Here is a 21651-nt window from a genome sequence, read left to right on the forward strand (position 1 = left end):
TTTATATACTTGGTAAAAAACAAAACAGTTGAGCATATTTGTGTAGAATTATTTTGGGGTTCTTTATTTCTGTTGATCTGTGTCTATGCTTTTGACATTATTATAGTCTATAGAGAAATGCTGTGACTATATGATAATTATTGAAATTTATTCTGATGAGTTTTAGAATAATATTATTTCTCTATATAGTTTTCTCATTCTTTTGCTTGTAGGTTACTTGTAGCTTTAAGAATATATACTTGAGCTGGGCAGTGATGGTGCACACCTTTAATCCCAGCACTTGAGAGGCAGAGGCAAGTGGATTTCAGTGAATTTGAGGCCAGACTGGTCTACAGAATGAATTCCAGAATAACCAGGACTGTTACACAGAGAAATCCTGTCTCAAACAAAACAAAACAAAACAAAACAAAAAAACCAAATCCAACTTGACAATCTCTACATTTTCACTGGAGTGGTATAGTTATTTCATTTAATATGACATTTTTATCTGCTTACATTTACATCTATCATCTTGCTATTTGATTATGTTTCTCTTTTAGCAAGTCACCGCTACATAGTTTAGATTGGTATAGAAGTTGTGATCTCCTTGCCTCAGTGTCCTGGTTGCTAGAATAAAAGGCATATGCTATTCCTTGCCCAGCTTATTGCCATTTGCTTTCTATTTATTTCATCTAACTTTAAAATAAAGGCTTTAAAATTTTTATGTGTATTGTGTTTTGCCTGCAAGCATGCATGTGTACCACATGCATCCCTGTGCCGCCACCACCAGTGGGGATTTGCTTTTTATTCTCCTTTATTGATTTATTAGTTGTAACTTTGTCTTACTGTGTTAGAGTATATTGTATAATGTTTAACTTATTATTGTACGGACTTCACAATTGTGTATTTCTATTTCTCTCCTCTTAGCCTGTATATGTTATTATCATGCAAGTGTGATACATGATACTTTTCCATATGTTAAAAACCCCATACAAAAAAACCTTATTATTTTTGTTTAAGCAACCATTTTTTTTAATTTATTTCTGGGCTGGGCAGTGGTAGCACACACCTTTAATTCCAGCACTTGGAAGGTAGAGGCCAGCCTGGTCTACAGAGTGAGTTCCAAGACTGCCAGGGCTACACAAAGAAGCCCTGTCTCTAAAAACAACAACAAATTATTTATGTGCATATGAGTGTTCATCTGGGCAAGAATGTACATGCATACATGTGTGTGTATGAGTGTAGATCAATGTTATTCCTTGGGAGCCATCTACCTTGTTTTTTGAGACAGGATTTCTCATTAGGGCAGGAACTCTCTGATTAGGCTATATGGTTGCTCAGAGAGCCCTAGGAACCTGTTTTATCGCCAGCACTGGGATTATCAGCCTGCGTCTTTCTTTTTTTGGCATGGGTGCTGGAAATCAAATTTAGGGTCCCATGCTTATATGGCAAGCACTTTACCAACTCAGCTATAGCCCCAGCCTTAAAGAGATTTTAATAAGAGGAAAATATCTTAATGTTTATTCATGTAATTAGCACTTCAAATGCTCTTCATTCTTTTGTACAGACCCACATATCTTGCTGGGATCGGTTTCCTTCTGCTTGAAGGACTTCTTCATAATGTGGCTCTGGCACTCTGCTCAAGTTATTGTAGCTTTTGAATATCCTTTTTTTTTTTTTTTTACTTTTCGGGAACTGATTATTTCACTATTTATTTATTTAATGAATTTTTCCAAGTCCGATCACATTTTCCCCTCCCTCCTCTCCTCCCAGTCCTCCAGTCCTCCCCCTCATCCATTCCTCCTCTTTTCAGAAAAGTGCACATCTCCCATGTATGTCAGCCAGTCAAGGCATAGCAAGTTGCTGTGATTCTAGACACTGCCTCTCCTATGAAGCCTAGACAAGGCAACCCAGTAGGAGGAAAGGGTCCCAAAAGCCAGTAAAAGAGTCAGAAAGAGCCCTTCTCCCACTGTTAGGAGTTCCACAAGAAGGCTAAGCTATACAACTGTCATATATATGTGGAGGGCCTAGGCCAGTCCCATATAGGCTCCCTGGTTGTTCAGTCTGTGTGTTCCTATAAGCCAGGTTAGTTGATTCTGTGATTTTTCTTGTGATGTTCTTGACCCTCTGGCTCCTGCAGCCCTTCCCTTCTTCCACAGAATCCCCCGAGGTCTACCTAATGCTTGGCTGTGGCTCTCTGCATCTGTTTCCACTAGTTGCTGGGTGAAGCCTCACTGATGGCAGCTGGGCTAGGCAATGATCTATGAGTATAATAAATAGACTATCATTAGGAATCTTTTCATTTTTTGCTAGTCGTGTTTGGTTCTATTCTAGGTCTATAAGACATCCAGCCTCTGGGTCCTGGCCTTCCAGGTAGTATCAAGGGTAGACTTCCTCTCATAGTATGGGTCTCAAGCTGGATTGGTCATTAGTTGGCCTCTCCCATAATTTCTGTGCCAACTTTACCCTAGCATAGGCAGGGCAAATTGTAGGTCAAAGGTTATGTGGCTGGGTTGGTGTTCCAAACCCTTCACTGGGAGTCTTGCCTGGTTATAGGAGATGGCCGGTCAACTTCCTGAACAGAATACCAATAGCACAGGCACTGAGAGCAACAATTAATAAATGGGACTTCATTAAACTGAAAAGCTTCTATAAGGCAAACAGCACCATCAAAAGGACAAAAACAGCAGCCTACAGAATAGGAAAAGATCTTTACCAACTCCACATCTGACAAAGGGCTGAGTTCCAAAATATATAAAGAACTCAAGAAACTAGCCATCAACAAACCAAATAATCCAAGTAAAAATGGGGTACAGGCCTAAAAAGAAAATTCTCAACAGAAGACTCTCAAATGGTCGAAAGACACTTAAGGAACTATTCAACACCCTTAGCCAACAGGGACAAGCAAGCCAAAAATATCTTGAAATTTCACCTTACTCCTTTCAGAATAACTAAGATCACATAGGACAGCTCATGCTAAAAAGGATAGGGTAAGGGAACTCTCCTCCATTGCTGTTGGGAGTGCAAACTGGTACAGGCACTTAGAAGTTAGTATGACAGCTTCTCAGAAAATTGGGAATCAACCTACCAGACCCAGCAATACTACTCCTGGGTATATACCCAAAGGATGCTCAATTATACCACAGGGACATTTGCTCAATTATGTTCATAGCAGCTTTGTTTGTGATATCCGGAACCTGGGAACAACCTAGGTGCTCCTCAACTAAAGAACAATAAAGAAAATGTGGTACATTTACACAATGGAGTATTACTTAGCTGTTAAAAGCAATGACATTATGAAACTTGCTGGCAAATGGAGGTAACACAAACTGAGAAAGACAAACATGGTATGCATTCACTTATAAGTGGACATTAGCTGTAAAGTCAAGGATAACCATGCTACAATCCAGAGAGGCTAAGTAACAAGGAAGTTCAAGGGGAAACACATGAATCTCACTGTGAAGGGGAAATAGAATAGACATCGCAGGTAGACTGGGGAATCTAGATGGGGGTTAGGCGTGGGAACAGGAGGGATCAGATGAGGGGAGGATGGAAGGAGAGAGTACTGGGAAAGACAGCTGGAATCAGGGGCATCTCTGAGATGAGCTAGAAACCTAGTGCAATGGAAACTCCCAGGAGTCTACGTGGGTGACTCCTGGCTAAGACTCCTAGCAACGGGAGCTACAGAACTTTTGAACATCTTAAAGTCTTCATTTGGGTTTCATTTTAAAAGTTGCTTTTAATCATGATAAAATGAATAATAAGAAATTTATCATCATAACTTTTGAAAAGAGAGAAACAAGATTTTGTTATGTATCATTGAGTAAAATTCTTACCACTACTCCCCCCAAAAAACCCTATCTTAACTAATAATAACTATGCAGGTCACTAGTATTCACCATATTATGTAACCAATCTCCAAAACTTACCCGTTTTTTAAAAATGTAAAATTCTGAGGACTGAAGGTATAATACAGTCAGCATAAAAACAAAACAAAACTCTCTACCCATTCTCCACATTTTTACATCATCCCAAATCCCTGACAGCAACCATGTACATTACATCTCTGTGAATGTGACTACTCTGTGCTTCTCATTTAAGTGGAACTGACAACTATCTACTTGACTAGCTTACTTCACTTAGAATATTCATTCTCAAGATTCATCCACATTGTAGTATGTATCACAATTCCTTATCTTTTCCCAATTAAACTATTTATTTAAAGAAACAATTCTTAAAAGCAGGTGTATTTTTAAAAATATTGTATGCATTCATTGTACATTGTGCTGTGTTACATGAAAACATTGTCATACAAATATATTCTGTACATTGAGAATTCAGAATTCTTTTCTAGGTTCATTAATATTTTCAGATGGCTATTCCTCTGACTTGAGATAGTTTCATTCCATGTGTATGTTGTCACTAAAACTATCCAAATCACTAGGGCAGGAACTTCTGATAACTAGGATCTCTCTCTATTATGCTCTCATTCTGATACCCTGTTCTATGAAGTCTAGCTCTTGGCCTCCCCAGACTTTCCACTCCATCTCTTCAAATCAGAATGCTTGTCAGTTCCCCTTCCTCCGCTGTTGTCTGGAAATACATGGCAGTAAGCCAAATAGCTGATTTGCTCATTTTATCTTTCAGCGATCACTGGCTGATATTCAACGCCATTAAACTGACTTTTTTTCAAGTATTTCAGGGTGTTTTGGGCGGGGGGGGGGAGAATTTGTTGCTTTGGTTTTTTTTGTTCTTTTGGGTTTTTTTTTTGAGACAGGATCTCAATATGTGGTCCAGTCTGGCCTAGAACTCTCAATGTTAGCCCAAACTGACCTCAAATCCCCAGATATCCACCTGCCTCCACCTCCTGGAAGCTGAGATCATGAGTATGTGCTACCAAGCCAGGGACTTTGACTTATATTTTTGGGAGGACTTTTGTTTAAGCAGGGACACAAAATGGTTCTTATTGCTACATTTTGGTTGAAAATAGAAGTACTAAACAACTTATATTTTTAAAAGAAAGTATTTCCCGTACATGTACACAAATATCCAAAATTTTCTTAAATGATGTAACGAAGAGTAATTGTACTTTGCTTTTAAAAACCAATTATCTGTAGTTTGAAGTATTTACACAGGAAACCAGGATTGTTTTATAATTTTTAAAGCTACTCTTAAATGCACCAATACTTTAAAGGAATAACCATCACCACCACCACCCAACTTTCTTGCCTTTCACATCAAATTACTTTCCTATCAGTGATGCCTTTACAAAAGTTCACAATGGAGAAGAATCATGTCTTACTATTTTTGAATAAACGTTCACACAATATCCATTGACACTCTGCATTGTGAATATTTAATACATAGACATGTCTAAAAATAGAGATTATTAAATTTTTGTTTGCCTGTTTATTTGCTTATGTAGTAATAAGCATAGAATCTAGGGTCTTACAGATGCTACAGAAGTGTTGTATCACTCATCTGCTCTTCTCTGATTTTTATACTGAACATTGTGTTTTATTTGTTGCAGAGGAGAAAAATACAATGAATGAAAGAGTATTCCCAAACCTTAAAACTTCTGGCAGCTTTTTCCCACAGAATGTTGTGTAACCAATTTACTAAATCCCTTGTCAGTTGACTTCTTGTTTGGTGACCTGAAAATGAAACAAAACAAAACAAAAACCAAGTTCTGAGAAGAACCTAGATCCATTGCATTAAACAAAGAAAGCTAACTATTTTCACAGGACACTTAATCTTATAACTGTACTTAATCTTTAAGTAATGTCTATAAAAGCAATCACACAGGCTTTCACCTTCAATTTTAGGTTTACCGCTAAAATTGATTATATAATACAATCAGAGTTTGCTAGAATCACTGTAATTCTTCCAAAGTCTGCGATAGATTTCCAGCTTAGTCTCTTTTTAACTTATTTTTTATGTTCCAAATTAGATTATCATCTGGTGCCCTAATAAGGTTATTGTGAATGAGCAGACAGCAATGTCAGAAATCATTAATAAGAACTGCTCATACTATTATACAGAAAAAGATCAGATCAAGTTCACAAGAAAGGCCAATTATACCTTAAAGCTTTTAAAAAGTACTTTAAGACCACGTTTACAGATAAACTTTATTCATTTAAATTGTAACTTGGGCCTGATTATTTCTGACCTAGACATTTACAGGATTCAAATACATTAGCACATTAAGGTTAAGTTTAAACTGCAATAGAATTCTATACCCCTTTCTCATTGCCCTTTTGACACAAACCATCAATTTCTGAAAATGTCTTCATTAGAACACTAATACTCATGGACTCACCAATGGAATCAGCAAATGTAGCTTGTTTCATGGCTTAAAAACATTTATGTAAGAGTAACCAGCTACTTTATATGTCTCCTTAAAAGATTATAATACTTTGATTATATGTGTAAACTCTAACTGAAATTTTTTGAAAATGAATTATTCTGTAAAATCAACATTTTTTAGTTAGCTAACAATTTCCTTTCTTTAAACATGCAGTCTAGGGCTAGGGAAATAGCTCAATCAGTAAACTGCTTGCTCTGTAAGAATAAGGAGCAGAGTTTAATTCCCAGAACTCATATAAAAAGTCAAGCATGGCAGCACATGTTCGTATTGTGCTGGAGAGGAGGATAAAAGTGGATCACTGTGGCTCACTGCTAGGGCGGTCTAGTTTACTCAGTTCACTCTGAGCTAATTAGATAAGGTAGACAGTTCCTGAGGAAAAATACCTCAGGTTGCACTCTGGACATGAGGGTGTGCACACACCCTCCACATACATGTACATACACATATAAAAACATAAAATATAAATAAATGTCTAACTTTCTGGTTCTCTTATGTAAAATTTAACCTTTCCTTGCCCATTGAAGGTCAACATCACCAAGAAACTAACTACTACATTTTATGGTACTATCACTTTATTGCAGTAAGCAAAACACTTAGACTCCCAGCTAGTTGGGAGGCTGAGGGAGCAGATTCACAGGAGCACAGGATGAGAAACACAGCAAGGCGCTATTTCTGAAATACATAACTTGTCTGGGGCTAAGGAAATAGCTCAGTTAGTGAAGTGTTCAGCTGGCTGTGCCGTGCAGGCATGAGGACCCGAGTTTGGAGCTCCACACCCACATAACGAGCCAGGTGTGGTAGCATGCATTTGGAACCCCAGTACTGAGGAGGCAGAGATAGAAGGATCCATGGAGTTTAGGAATCTAATTGAATTAGCAAATCGAGGTCCTACTGAGTCTGTCTAGCTGAATTTTAAAAATCCCAGATCCCAGTGAAACCTTATCTTAAAAGATAAGGTGGATGGCTCTAGAGGAATGACACCTGAGGTCAGGCTCTAACCTCTGTAACACAGGGTGAGGGGAGAGATTCTCTCTTTCTCATTCATATATATAATTATTATTTCCTAATTCTTTTATTTCTGTAGCTACATATTATTTCCAGAGACTAACCTCTGAAAAAGAACAATTATAGTTCTTCCTCCCATATAGTCAGGTTAACTTATGAATCTTATCTATTTGTAATAAGATATCATTAAAATGCCAAGGGCCAGCCAACTGGAAAGGGAGGGCATTTCGGGGTCAGGTAGAAACCTTTTGCAAGGGAAACTCCCAGGAATCTACAGAGATGACCCAGCTAAGATTACTAGCAATAGTGGAGAAGTAGCCTGAACTGACCATCTCCCATGATGAGGTGAGACTTCTAGTGGATGGACTGGGACCCCGATCCAGTCACCTAATCTTCAACCTACAGTCTGCCCTGCTTAAGGGATGTGCTGGGGTCAAAGTGGCACAAAGATTATAGGAGTGGCCAACCAATAACTGGTCCAGCCTTAGACCCATACCATGTGAGTGAACCCACCCCTGACGCTGCCTGGAGTGCCAGGACCCAGAGACTCCATGGCCCAGAGACCTAGGATAGAACCAAACATAACTGACAAAAAAGTTAAGTGTGATGATGCCTAACGATAGACTGCTGTACTCATAGATTGGTGCCTAGCCCAACAGTCATCAGAGAGGCTTCATCCAGCAACTGATGGAAACAGATACAGAGACCCAGTCAAAGTAGGCTGAGTTTGGGGAATCCTGCTGAAGAGAGGAAGGATTGTAGGAGCCAGGGGATCAAGGACATCACAAGAAAACCCACAGAATCAACTAACCTAGGCTCATAGGAGCTCACAGAGACGGAAAACCAGGATGTAAAATAAACAAATTAAAAGAAATGCCAAGGGCCAGAAAACCAGATAACCAAGATTATCAAAAGGGATCCAAAAAGTAATTGAATTCTTAATAAAGATCTGGAGAAAGGGTATCATTAGAAAAATACAAGATCAACTCCAAAAAATCAGGCGCCCTCTTATACACAAAGGATATGGAAGCAGAGAGGGAAGTCAGAGAAGCATCACCTTTCACAATAGCCACAAATAGCATAAAATATCTTGGGGTAACTCTAACCAAGGAAGTGAAAGATCTATTTGACAAGAACTTTAAGGAATTGAAGAAAGAAACTGAGGAGTATACCAGAAAATGGAAGGACCTCCCTTGCTCTTGGATTGGGAGGATCAACAAAGTAAAAATGGCAATTCTACCAAAGGCAATTTATAGATTCAATGCAATCCCCATCAAGGTCCCATCAAAATTCTTCACAGATCTTGAGAGGACAATAATCAACTTTATATGGAAAAACAAAAAACCCAGGATAGCCAAAACAGTCTTATATAATAAAGGAACTTCTGGAGGCATTACCATCCCTGACTTCAAACTCTACTACAGAGCTACAGTATTGAAAACAGCTTGGTATTGGTATAAAAACAGAGAGGTCCCTTTGTTTGCGAGCTAACCAAGCAGCATGGAGTTTCGATCTGGGCACCGAGTGAAACACCATTGTGGTGAGTGAGTGCTGCGGCAGCAGGGAACAGGGAAATCAGATGGACCTCAGCCCGCCTACACTTCCTGGTCATCCTACAGGGGCTATACTGCCCGATACCTCCTCTCTCTTCCTATCCCATCCAGCTTACACCCAGATCCCCCCACCCCCTGTCTCCCTCCCTCCCTCCCTCCCTCCCTCCCTCCCTCCCTCCCTCCCTCCCTCCCTCCCTTCTTTGGCGGCATAGCGCCTCCCAGCTCAGCCTGCTTGGGCTCTGGGACCGAACCCGAATTGGGAGGGCAAAGGGGAGGGCGGTAGCTCCTTTGTCCCCATAGCCTGCCTGCAGCAAGCAGGGTGGGCCCTTTGTTTGGTAGCTAACCAAGCAGCACGGAGATCCGACCTGGACACCAGGAGAAACATCACTGGGGAGTGACATCACTGGGAAGGTACATCAGTGGACAAAAAGACCTGATTCTGTAAAAGAAGATCCATAGGGGAGTATTGGAAGGAAGAGATGGGCAGACGCCAATGCAAGAATTCACCCAACAATCTGAAAAACAACACGAAACCACCAGAAGCCAGCGACCTCGCAACAGGAGGACATGAACACCTTAATCAAGAAGTAGAAAAAACTGACTTCATGAAAGTGATTGACACCCTTAAACAGCATATAAAAGACGCCCTTATGGAAATGGATGAGAAGTATAACAGAAAGTTCGAGGAATTGAGTAAATCAGTGAATGATACCCTAGGAAACCAAGGAAAAACAATCAAACAGATAATGGAAACAGTTCATGACTTGAAAACTGAAATGGAGGCAAAGAAGAAAACACAAACAGAGGGCCGGCTGGACATGGAAAATCTAGGTAAACGAATAGAGACTACAGAAACAAGCATAACCAGCATAATACAAGAGATGGAAGAAAGAATCTCAGATTCTGAGGATAACATAGAGAAAATAAACGCACTGATCAAAGAAAACAGCAAGTCCAACAAACTCTCATCACAAAACATTCAGGAAATATGGGACACAATAAAAAGACCAAACTTAAGAATAATAGGAGCAGAAGAAGGAGAAGAAGTGCAGCTCAACGGTCCAGAAAATATATTTAATAAAATTATAGAAGAAAACTTTCCCAACCTGAAGAAAGAGGTAACTATGAAGGTTCAAGAAGCATACAGAACACCAAATAGGCTGGATCAAAAAAAAAAAAAAAAACATCCCCTCGCCATATAATAATCAAAACACAAAATATACAGAATAAAGAAAGAATATTAAGAGCCGCAAAGGAAAAAGGCCAAGTTACTTATAAAGGTAAACCTATCAGACTTACACCTGACTTCTCTATGGAAACCATGAAAGCCAAAAGGTCCGGGATAGATGTACTGCAAAAACTAAGAGACCATGGATGCAAGCCCAGACTACTATATCCAGCCAAGCTTTCGTTCACTATAAATGGAGAAAATAAAATTTTCCAGGATAAAAACAAATTTAAACAATACGAAGCCACAAATCCAGCCTTACAGAAAATAATAGAAGGAAAATCACTAACTAAGGAGTCCAACAATGACCACTATAACCCAGACATCTAGAGGCCCTTCAACAGTGCAACTCAAAGAAGGGAAACACACCAACCCTACTACTAAAAAAGGGACCAGAGTTAACAACCACTGGTCATTAATATCACTTAATGTCAATGGGCTCAACTCACCTATAAAAAGGCACAGGCTAAGAGATTGAATAAGAAAACAGGATCCAACATTCTGCTATCTACAAGAAACACACCTCAACCACAAAGACAGGCACCTACTCAGAGTAAAGGGCTGGGGAAAGGCTTATCAAGCAAATGGACCTAAGAAACAAGCAGGTGTGGCCATACTAATCTCTAACAAAGTTTACTTCAAACTTAAATCAATCACAAGAGATGGAGAGGGGCATTTTATACTCATAACAGGAACAATTCATCAGGAAGAAGTCTCAATCCTGAATATCTATGCCCCTAATATAAAAGCACCCACGTACGTAAAAGAAACATTACTAAAACTCAAGGCAGCCATCAAACCGCACACACTAATAGTAGGAGACTTCAAAACGCCTCTCTCACCAAGGGACAGGTCAATCAGACAGAAACCTAACAGAGAAATAAGAGAATTAATGGAGGTAATGAAGCAAATGGACTTAACAGACATTTATAGATTATTCCACCCAAAGAGGAAAGAATATACCTTCTTCTCTGCAGCTCATGGAACCTTCTCGAAAATTGACCACATACTCGGTAACAAAGCTAACTTACACAGTTACAAAAAAATATTAGTAACCACCTGTGTCTTATCAGATCACCATGGATTAAAGTTAGAATTCAACAACAATGCTACCCCCAAAAAGCCTACAAACTCATGGAAACTGAACAGTCAACTACTGAACCATACCTGGATTAAGGAAGAAATAAAGAAAGAAATTAAAGTCTTCCTTGAATTCAATGAAAATAAAGAAACAACATACTCGAACTTATGGGACACTATGAAAGCAGTTCTAAGAGGAAAGTTCATAGCACTAAGTGCCCACTTAAAGAAAACAGAGAAAGCACATATTGGAGACTTAACAGCCCACCTGAAAGCTCTAGAAAAAAAAGAAGCAGACTCACCTAGGGGGAGTAGAAGACTGGAAAGAATAAAACTGAGGGCTGAAATCAACAAAATAGAAACACAGAAAACAATACAAAGAATCAATGAAACAAAAAACTGGTTCCTGGAGAAAAATCAACAAGATTGACAAACCCCTATCCAAACTAATCAAACGACGGAGAGAGAATACGCAAATTAATAAGATCAGAAATGAAAAGGGGGACATAACCACAGACACAGAAGAAATTCAGAGAGTCATTAGATCTTACTACAAAATCCTGTATGCCACAAAACTGGAAAATGTAAAAGAAATGGACACTTTTTTAGATAAATACCATTTACCAAAATTAAACCAGGACCAGGTGAACAATCTAAACAGACCTGTCAGTCGCGAAGAATTAGAAGCTGTTATCAAAAACCTCCCTACCAAAAAAAAGCCCAGGACCAGATGGTTTCAATGCAGATTTCTACCAGAACTTCCAAGAAGACCTAATATCTATACTCCTTAATGTATTCCACAACATAGAAATAGAAGGGTCATTACCAAATATCTTTTATGAAGCTACAGTTACTCTGATACCAAAACCACACAAAGACTCAACCAGGAAAGAGAATTACAGGACAATCTCACTCATGAATATCGAAGCAAAAATCCTCAACAAAATACTGGCAAACCGAATCCAAGAACACATTAGAAAAATGATCCATTATGATCAAGTAGGCTTCATCCCAGGGATGCAGGGCTGGTTCAACATACGAAAATCTATCAATGTAATCCAGCATATAAATAAACTGAAAGAAAAAAAACATATGATCATTTCATTAGATGCTGAAAAAGCATTTGACAAAATTCAGCATCCATTTATGTTAAAAGTCTTGGGGAGATTAGGGATACAAGGGTCATACCTAAATATAATAAAAGCTATATATAGCAAGCCGACAGCTAACATCAAATTAAACGGAGAGAAACTCAAAGCCATCCCGCTTAACTCAGGAACACGACAAGGCTGTCCACTCTGGCCATACCACTTCAATATAGTGCTTGAAGTTCTAGCAATAGCAATAAGACAACATAAGGGGATCAAGGGGATTCGAATTGGAAAGGAAGAAGTTAAACTTTCGTTATTCGCAGATGATATGATAGTGTACATAAGCGACCCCAAAAACTCCACCAAAGAACTTTTACAGCTGATAAACAGCTTTAGTAATGTGGCAGGATACAAGATCAACTCCAAAAAATCAGTCGCCCTCTTATACACAAAGGATATGGAAGCAGAGAGGGAAATCAGAGAAGCATCACCATTCACGATAGCCACAAACAGCATAAAATATCTTGGGGTAACTCTAACCAAGGAAGTGAAAGATCTATTTGACAAGAACTTTAAGGAATTGAAGAAAGAAATTGAAGAGGATACCAAAAAATGGATGGACCTCCCTTGCTCTTGGATTGGGAGGATCAACATAGTAAAAATGGCAATTCTACCAAAGGCAATTTATAGATTCAATGCAATCCCCATCAAGATCCCATCAAAATTCTTCACAGATCTTGAGAGCACAATAATCAACTTTATATGGAAAAACAAAAAACCCAGGATAGCCAAAACAATCCTATACAATAAAGGATCTTCTGGAGGCATTACCATCCCTGACTTCAAACTCTATTACAGAGCTACAGTAATGAAAACAGTGTGGTACTGGCATAAAAACAGAGAAGTAGACCAATGGAATCGTATAGAAGACCCGGATTTTATCCCACAAACCTATGAACACCTCATTTTCGATAAAGGAGCTAAAAGTATACAATGGAAGAAAGAAAGCATCTTCAACAAATGGTGCTGGCACAACTGGATGTCAACCTGTAGAAGAATGAAAATAGACCCATATCTATCATCGTGCACAAAACTCAAGTCCAAATGGATTAAGGACCTCACTATCAGTCAGAACACATTGAACCTGATAGAAGAGAAAGTGGGAAATACCCTACAACAGATGGGCACAGGAGATCGCTTCCTATGTATAACCCCAGAAGCACGGACGTTAAGGGCAACATTGAATAAATGGGACCTACTTAAACTGAGAAGCTTCTGTAAAGCAAAGGACACTGTCACTAAGACACAAAGGCAACCTACTGACTGGGAGAAGATCTTCACCAACCCCGCAACAGACAAAGGTCTGATCTCCAAAATATATAGAGAACTCAAGAAACTAGACTTTAAAATGCTAATTAACCCAATAAAAAAATGGGGCACTGAACTGAATAGAGAATTCTCAACAGAAGAAGTTCAAATGCCCAAAGGACACTTAAGGTCGTGCTCAACTTCCTTAGCAATCAGGGAAATGCAAATCAAAACAACTTTGACATACCATCTTACACCTGTCAGAATGGCTAAAGTCAAAAACACCTAGGATAGCCTTTGCTGGAGAGGCTGTGGAGGAAGGGGAACCCTCATCCATTGCTGGTGGGAATGCAAACTTGTGCAACCACTTTGGAAAGCAGTGTTTCGGTTTCTCAGGAAATTCGGGATCAACCTACCCCTGGACCCAGCAATACCACTCCTGGGATTATACCCAAGAGATGCCCGATCATATGACAAGGGCATTTGTTCAACTATGTTCATAGCAGCATTATTTGTAATAGCCAGAACCTGGAAACAACCTAGAGGTCCTTCAATGGAAGAATGGATGAAGAAAGTGTGGAATATATACACATTAGAGTACTACTCAGCGGTAAAAGACAATGACTTCTCAAATTTTGCATGCAAATGGATGGAAACAGAAAACACTATCCTGAGTGAGGTAATCCAGACCCAAAAAGATGAACATGGGATGTACTCACTCATAATAGGTTTCTAGCCATAAATAAAGGTCAGTGAGTCTATAATTTGATATCCTAAAGAAGCTAAATAAGAAGGTGAACCCAAAGAAAAACATATAGCTATCCTCCTGGGTAGGGGAAGTAGACAAGATTGCCAGGCAAAAAATCGGGATCTTAAGGGTGGGGTGGGAGGGGGGTAAGGGGAGATGGGGAGAGAAAAGTGAGAAGGGTAGGATGGGGAGAACTTGGGGCAACGGGATGATGGGGATAAAGGAAGGTTGAATAGGGGAGCAGGGAAGCACATATCTTAATTAAGGGAGCCATCTTAGGGTTGGGAAGAGACTTGGACCTAGAGGGGCTTCCAGGTGCCCACGGCGAGGTCCCCAGTTAGTTCCTGGGGCAGCTGAAAATAGGGTACCTGAAATGATCCTATCCTATAGCCATACTGATGAATATTTTGCATATCACCATAGAACCTTCATCTGGCGATGGATGGAGATAGAGATAGAGACCCACACTGGAGCACTGGACTGAACTCCCAAAGTCCCAATGAGGAACAGAAGGAGGGAGAAGATGAGCAAAGAAGTCGGGACCACGAGGGGTGCACCCACCCACGGAGACAGTGGGGCTGATCTATTGGGAGCTCACCAAGGCCAGCTGGACTGTGACTGAAAAAGCAGGGGATAAAACCGGACTCTCTGAATATGGCGGACAATGAGGGCTGCTGAGAAGCCAAGGACAATGGCACAGGGTTTTGATCCTACTTCATGTTCTGGCTTTGTGGGAGCCTAGCCAGTTTGGATATTCACCTTCCTAGACCAGGATGGATGGGGGAGGACTTTGGACTTTCCACAGGGCAGGGAACCCTGACTGCTCTTCAGACTTGAGAGGGAGGGGGAGAGGAGTGGGGGGACGGGGAGAGGAGTGGGGGGAGGGGGAGAGGAATGGGTGGACGGGGAGAGGTGTGGGGGGAGGGGGGAGGAGTGGGAGGCTGGGAGGAGGCGGAAATTTTTTTTCTCAATAAAAAAAAAGATATTCCAGAAATGAAAATAAAATTGACTGACTTTAAAAAAAAAAGAAAAACATATTTCATAGGAAATAGAATTCAAAAAGCTCTTAACATCTGATGATCCTTCCAGAAACTACTACTGTCTTTGCTTTTATGAAAACATGCAAATTTAAGCAATGCAGTAAAATATGATAGAAGCAACACATCACCCTAAATGTCACCACTCAGAACAGACCTCATTCTTAACATTTAGTGACTATCACTACTGATGGAAAGATGAGGTCAGGCAGAGAATCTTTCAAGAAATAGGTTCTATCATCTGTATACTTTAAGGTATAGCTGTTGTGCAGAGAGTAGATAGGGCAATGTTGAGCAGAGTTGGTTCTATACCTCTGCTTTAAGTACAGAAAATCAAATGTTTTATCTGGGTGGAGTTTGTGTAAGACTGTATCAAAATAATGATGTTGGTAAGAGCTTTAAAAGCAAGAATTCTGTTCACAATATTCACTTTACAGCTGAAAAGCCAGAGTACAGAGATACTGACTTGCCCAAATGCACATAGCTAACTTGAGCTCAAATAAGAAACATGAACTTGGGTTTATAAACCTCATAATTTTCTACTACAGATGGACTTTAAGATCAGAGGTTTGTCTTTATTTTGAAGATGTTTTGTCATTTTTGCTTAGCTGTTCATTATAGCACACCAAACTTGTGACCTCTAGATAGTTACACTGTTGTTGAAAAACATTAAGGAGAAAGAAAAAAATGTGAAAACCCTGAGGATTTTGCCATTGCTCTGACATTTATCTTAAAATAATAAGCACATTAACAACTTTTAGGAAATGCAGAATCTTACTGACCTCTAAGGATTTCTTTAATCTTCTCTTCAGCAAACAGGACTTGATCTTTCTGTAAAAGCATGTCGATGCAGAACAATTCAACTTTTCTACTATCTTCTGCCAACTTAAAATGATCAGAGATGATCCTCAGAAAAGAAAACCCAACAGAATCTCTGTCCAAAAGACATAATTTTAAGCATTACAAACAGAACTGGTTTTTTGATTAATGGGATTAAAATAATTTCAATGTCAGCCAAAACAAGCTTAGTTGATAGTTGATGCCATCAAATGCCTATTTGTCAATAATAGATCATTTAATTATAGCAATATTTTCTTCAAATTTTTATTATGTGTGTGTGTGTGAGGAGGGAGGAAGGAGAGAGAGAGAGAGACAGAGAGAGACAGAGAGAGACAGAGAGAGACAGAGAGAGACAGAGAGAGACAGAGAGAGAGAGAGAGAGAGAGAGAGAGAGAGAGAGAGAGAGAGAGAGAGAGAATATGTATCCGTATCAGGGAATGCATGTAGAGGGCAGACAACAAATTATGAAAACGGATTCTTTCCTTCCATCATGTACGTCCCAGAAATGGAGCTTAGGTCCTCAAGCTTGGAGGTGGGCATAATTACTATTGAGCCATATTGCCAGCCCAACATTTTCTTTATCGTTTTGTTTATTTGGTTTTTTTTCTCAAGAAAAGTTCTCACTCTGTAGCCCAAGTTTGCCTTGAACTTATTATGTAGCCAAGTCTTAAACTTCTAGGAATCCTCTTGTCTTGGCTTTCTAAGGGATAGGAGTCCAAACATAAGCCCCTATGTCTGGTTTTTAATATTATTAAAATGTGAATACTCTCAACATATTATAAATATTTAATGTAATACCTATTGAAATACTAACAAATTTTTGAGACAGTATCTCTTTTTGAGAAATTAAAATATGTATCATAAAATTCATACAGAATTTCAAAGGCCCTGAAATAATCCCAAAAATATGAAAACAAAGACCAAAGTTGGACAACTCATGCTTTCTAATGTTAAAGCTTATTACAAAGATACAGCAACCAAAATGTATGGAACTGGCATAAATACATACATATAAGCCAATGAAATAAAATAGAGAACACAGAAGTAAACCTTGGCATATAGCCAAATGATTTTTGATGAAGGTCCTACAACCATTTAATGGTGAAATAAGTCTTTAAACAAATGATGAAAAAATAAGGAAAATTTCACATCCAAAAGAAATTGAGTTGATCCTGCCCAACTCACCTTGTGGGCCAATCTAAGGTAGCTCTTTTGCCCAAGGCTCGGCATCACGGGTGCCAGGACCCCAGAGTACAAGTAGTAACAAGGTTGCTGTTCTGGCTTAGGCCATCTATGACCCTGATGGTGTTTTCATTCCAGATAAGTCCTTTCCATCTTTACTGATTAACTGAGCAAATTTAGAATTACAGAAGTATTTCTCGACACATGGACCATCCCCCACCGTAACTGCACCTACGGAGTTTTGCCCAGACTGCCCCCGGAGAGGTGAGTGTCTGGGTTCCCGGTTGGAGGGCTCTGCTCTCTGTGCCCTAGCCTCAGGAAGCACATCCCATGCCCCATCCCTACCTACCAAACCCTAGAGATCCCGGAGTAACCTCCCCATATACACAACCATCCTCCACCGCATCTGTGCCCACCGGAGCCTTGGCACATACTGCCCCTAGAAAGTAAGTGTCTGCTGGGTACCCAGTTGGAGAGCTCTGCTCTCTGAGCTGAAGCCCTGGGAGAAACAACCATGCCCCAACTCCACCCACCAAACCCCAGAGATTCTGGAGCAGCATCCTCACAGGTGCAACCTTATTCCCCCTACCTCATCTGTGACCACTGGAGTCATGGCCCAGACTGCCCCTGGAGAGCATCTGTGACCACCAGAGTCTTGGCCCTGACTGCGCCTGGAGGGAGCCTTGGCCCCACCTATACCTGGAGGAGTCCCAAAACATTATTAGCATCCACTAGAGGCACAAACCTGCCTGCACCTGGAAGAAGAGTGTCCACCAAAGCCACAGGCCCAATCTTCACCAATTGGAGGAAGAGGGACTCTGAAGCACAGACCCCACTTGCACCCACTAGAGGAAGAGATGGGCAGACAGAAGTGTAAGAACACATTCAACAACATAAAGAGCAATATGGCACCACCAAAACCTAGTGATCCTATAACAAGAAGACAAGAACATCCTAACCCAGAAGACACAGAAGAAAATGACCTTAAGTATAACTTTATGAAGATGATAGAGACCCTAAAAGAGGAAATGAAAAAAATCCCTTAAAGAAATGGAGGAAAAGACAAACAAGAAATTGAATTAAATCAATAAATCTCTTAAAGAAAGCCAAGAAAATCAAGAAAAAAAAAACAATCAAACAGGTGAAGCAAATAGTTCAAACAGTTCAAGACTTGAAAATTGAAATAGAGTCAACAAAGAAAACACAAACCGAGGGAATTTTGAAAATGGAAAATCTGGGTAAACAAACAAGAACTACAGATGCAAGTATAACCAACAGATTACAAGAGATGGAAGAGAGTTAGGTGTTGAAGATACTTATAGAGGAAATAGATTCATCATTCAAAGAAAATGTTAAATCCTACTAATATTTAGCACAAAACATCCAGGAAATCTGAGACACCATGAAAAGACCAAATCTAAGAATAATAGGGTTAGAAGAAGGAGAAGTCGTCCACCTTAAAGGCACATAAATATATTCAACAAAATCATAGAGGACTACTTTCCCAACCTAAAGAAGGACAACCCTATGAACATACAAGAAGCTTTCAGAACACCAAATAGACTAGACCAGGAAAAAAAGACCCCTTGCCATATAATAATCAAAACAGTAAATGTACAGAATAAAGGAAGAATAACATATAAAGGCAGACCAATCAGAATTACACCCATATTCTCAATGGCAACTCTGAAAGCCGGAAGGTCCTGGACAGATGTGATGTAGACACTAAGAGATCACAGATGCAAGTCCAGACTACTATACCTAGTAACTATTTCATTAATATAGACGAAGAAAACAAGATATTCCATGATAAAACCAGATTTAAACAATACCTATCCACAAATTCAGCCTTATAGAAAGTATTAGAAGAAAAACTCCAACACAAGGAAGCTAACTGCACCCACAAATACACAGGCAAAGAGACCATGGATGCAAACCCAAACTACTATACCCAGCCAAGCTATCGTTCATTATCAATGGAGAAAACAAGACATTCCAGGATAAGAACAAATTTAAACAATATATAGCCACAAATCCAGCCCTACAGAAAGTATTAGAAGGAAAATCGCAACCCAAGGAATCCAACACTGACAACACTGCCTACAATAACCCAGGCATCTAGTGATCCTTCACCAGCACATCTCAAAGAAGGGAGACACACAATCTCTACTACCAAAAGCAATAAGAATAACCGGAGTAAACAACCACTGGTCATTAATATCACTTAATATTAATGGGCTCAATTCACCTATAAAAAGGCGCAGGCTAAGAGATTGGATAAGAAAACAGGATCCAATATTCTGCTGTTTACAAGAAACACATCTCAACCACAAAGACAGGCACCTACTCAGAGTAAAGGGGTGGGAAAAGGTGTTTCAAGCAAATGGTCCTAAGAAAAAAGCAGGTGTGGCCATACTAATTTCTAACAAAACTGACTTCAAACTAAAATCAATCAGAAGAGACCGAGATGGTTACTTTATACTCATAACAGGAACAATTCATCAGGATGACGTCTCAATCCTGAATATCTACGCCCCCAATATAAAAGCACCTACTTATGTAAAAGAAATATTACTAGAACTCAAGGCAGACATCAAACCACACACACTATTAGTAGGAGACTTCAACACACCTCTCTCTCCAAGGGACAGGTCAATCAGACAGAAACCTAATAGAGAATTAAGAGAATTATTGGAGGTAATGAATCAAATGGACTTAACAGACATCTATAGAACATTCCACCCAAATAGGAAAGAATACACCTTCTTCTCTGCAGCTCATGGAACCTTCCCAAAAATTGACCACATACTCGGAAACAAAGGAAAACTCCACAGTTACAAAAAAATATCAGTGTCCACCTGTGTCTTATCAGATCACCACGGATTAAAGTTAGAAAGCAACAACCACGCTACCCCCAAAAAACCGACAAACTCATGGAAACTGAACAGTCAACTACTGAAGCACACCTGGGTCAAGGAAGAAATCAAGAAAGAAATTAAAGTCTTCCTTGAACTTAATGAAAATAAAGGGACAACATACTCAAACCTATGGGACACAATGAAAGCAGTGCTAAGAGGATAGTTCATAGCACTAAGTGCCCACTTAAAGAAAACGGAGAATGCATACATTGGGGACTTAACAACACACCTGAAAGCTCTAAAAAAAAAAGAAGCAGACGCGCCCAGGAGAAGTAGAAGACTGGAAATAATAAAACTGAGGGCTGAAATCAACAAAATAGAAACACAGAAAACAGTCCAAAGAATCAATGAAACAAAAAACTGGTTCTTAGAGAAAATCAACAAGATTGACAAACCCCTATCCAAACTAATCAAACGGCAGAGAGAGAATTTGCAAATTAATAAGATCAGAAATGAAAAGGGGGACATAACCACAGACACAGAGGAAATTCAGAGAATCATTAGATCTTACTACAAAATCCTGTATGCCACAAAACTGGAAAATACAAAAGAAATGGACATTTTTTAAAATAAGTACCATATACCAAAGCTAAACCAAGACCAGGTGATTGATCTAAATAGACTGGTTACTCGCGAAGAATTAGAAACGGTTATCAAAAATCTCCATTCGAGAAAAAGCCCAGGACCCGATGGTTTCAATGCAGAATTCTACCAGAACTTCCAAGAAGACCTAATACCTATACTCCTTAATGTATTTCACAATATAGAAACAGAAGAGTCATTGCCAAATTCCTTTTATGAAGCTACAGTTACCCTGATACCAAAACCACACAAAGACCCAACCAAGAAAGAGAATTACAGACCTATCTCACTCATGAACATCGACGCAAAAATTCTCAATAAAATACTGGCAAACCGAATCCAAGAACACATAAGAAAAATTATCTAGTATGATCAAGTAGGCTTCATCTCAGAGATGCAGGGCTGGTTCAACATACGCAAATCTATCAATGTAATCCACCATATAAATAAACTGAAAGAAAAAAACCATATGATCATTTCATTAGATGCTGAAAAAGCATTCGACAAAATTCAACACCCCTTTATGATAAAGGTCTTAGAGAGAATAGGGATACAAGGGTCCTACCTAAATATAATAAAAGCTATTTACAGCAAGCCAACAGCTAACATTAAATTAAACGGAGAAAAACTCAAAGCCATCCCACTAAGATCAGGAACACGACAAGGATGTCCACTCTCTCCATACCTCTTCAATATAGTGCTTGAATTTCTAGCAATAGCAATAAGACAACAT

The 21651-nt window shown here is 39.4% G+C and overlaps 1 protein-coding gene across 1 annotated transcript in view; it reads right to left on the reverse strand.

The window, feature by feature from the left end:
• Nucleotides 1–21651, reverse strand: part of LOC121444962 (testis-expressed protein 11-like) — a 301690-nt gene that overhangs the window by 153404 nt on the left and 126635 nt on the right. Inside the window, exons 13-14 of the mRNA XM_041646923.1 lie at nt 16179–16330; nt 5548–5633 (exon numbers count right to left, since the gene is read on the reverse strand). Of these exons, the coding sequence (XP_041502857.1) occupies nt 5548–5633; nt 16179–16330 (238 nt within the window). The remainder of the gene's footprint in view (nt 1–5547; nt 5634–16178; nt 16331–21651) is intronic.

This window comes from Microtus oregoni, unplaced genomic scaffold, assembly GCF_018167655.1.
Source record: "Microtus oregoni isolate MIOR12 unplaced genomic scaffold, Mior012 000150F_ref0000365, whole genome shotgun sequence".
Classification (NCBI taxonomy): Eukaryota; Metazoa; Chordata; class Mammalia; order Rodentia; family Cricetidae; genus Microtus; species Microtus oregoni.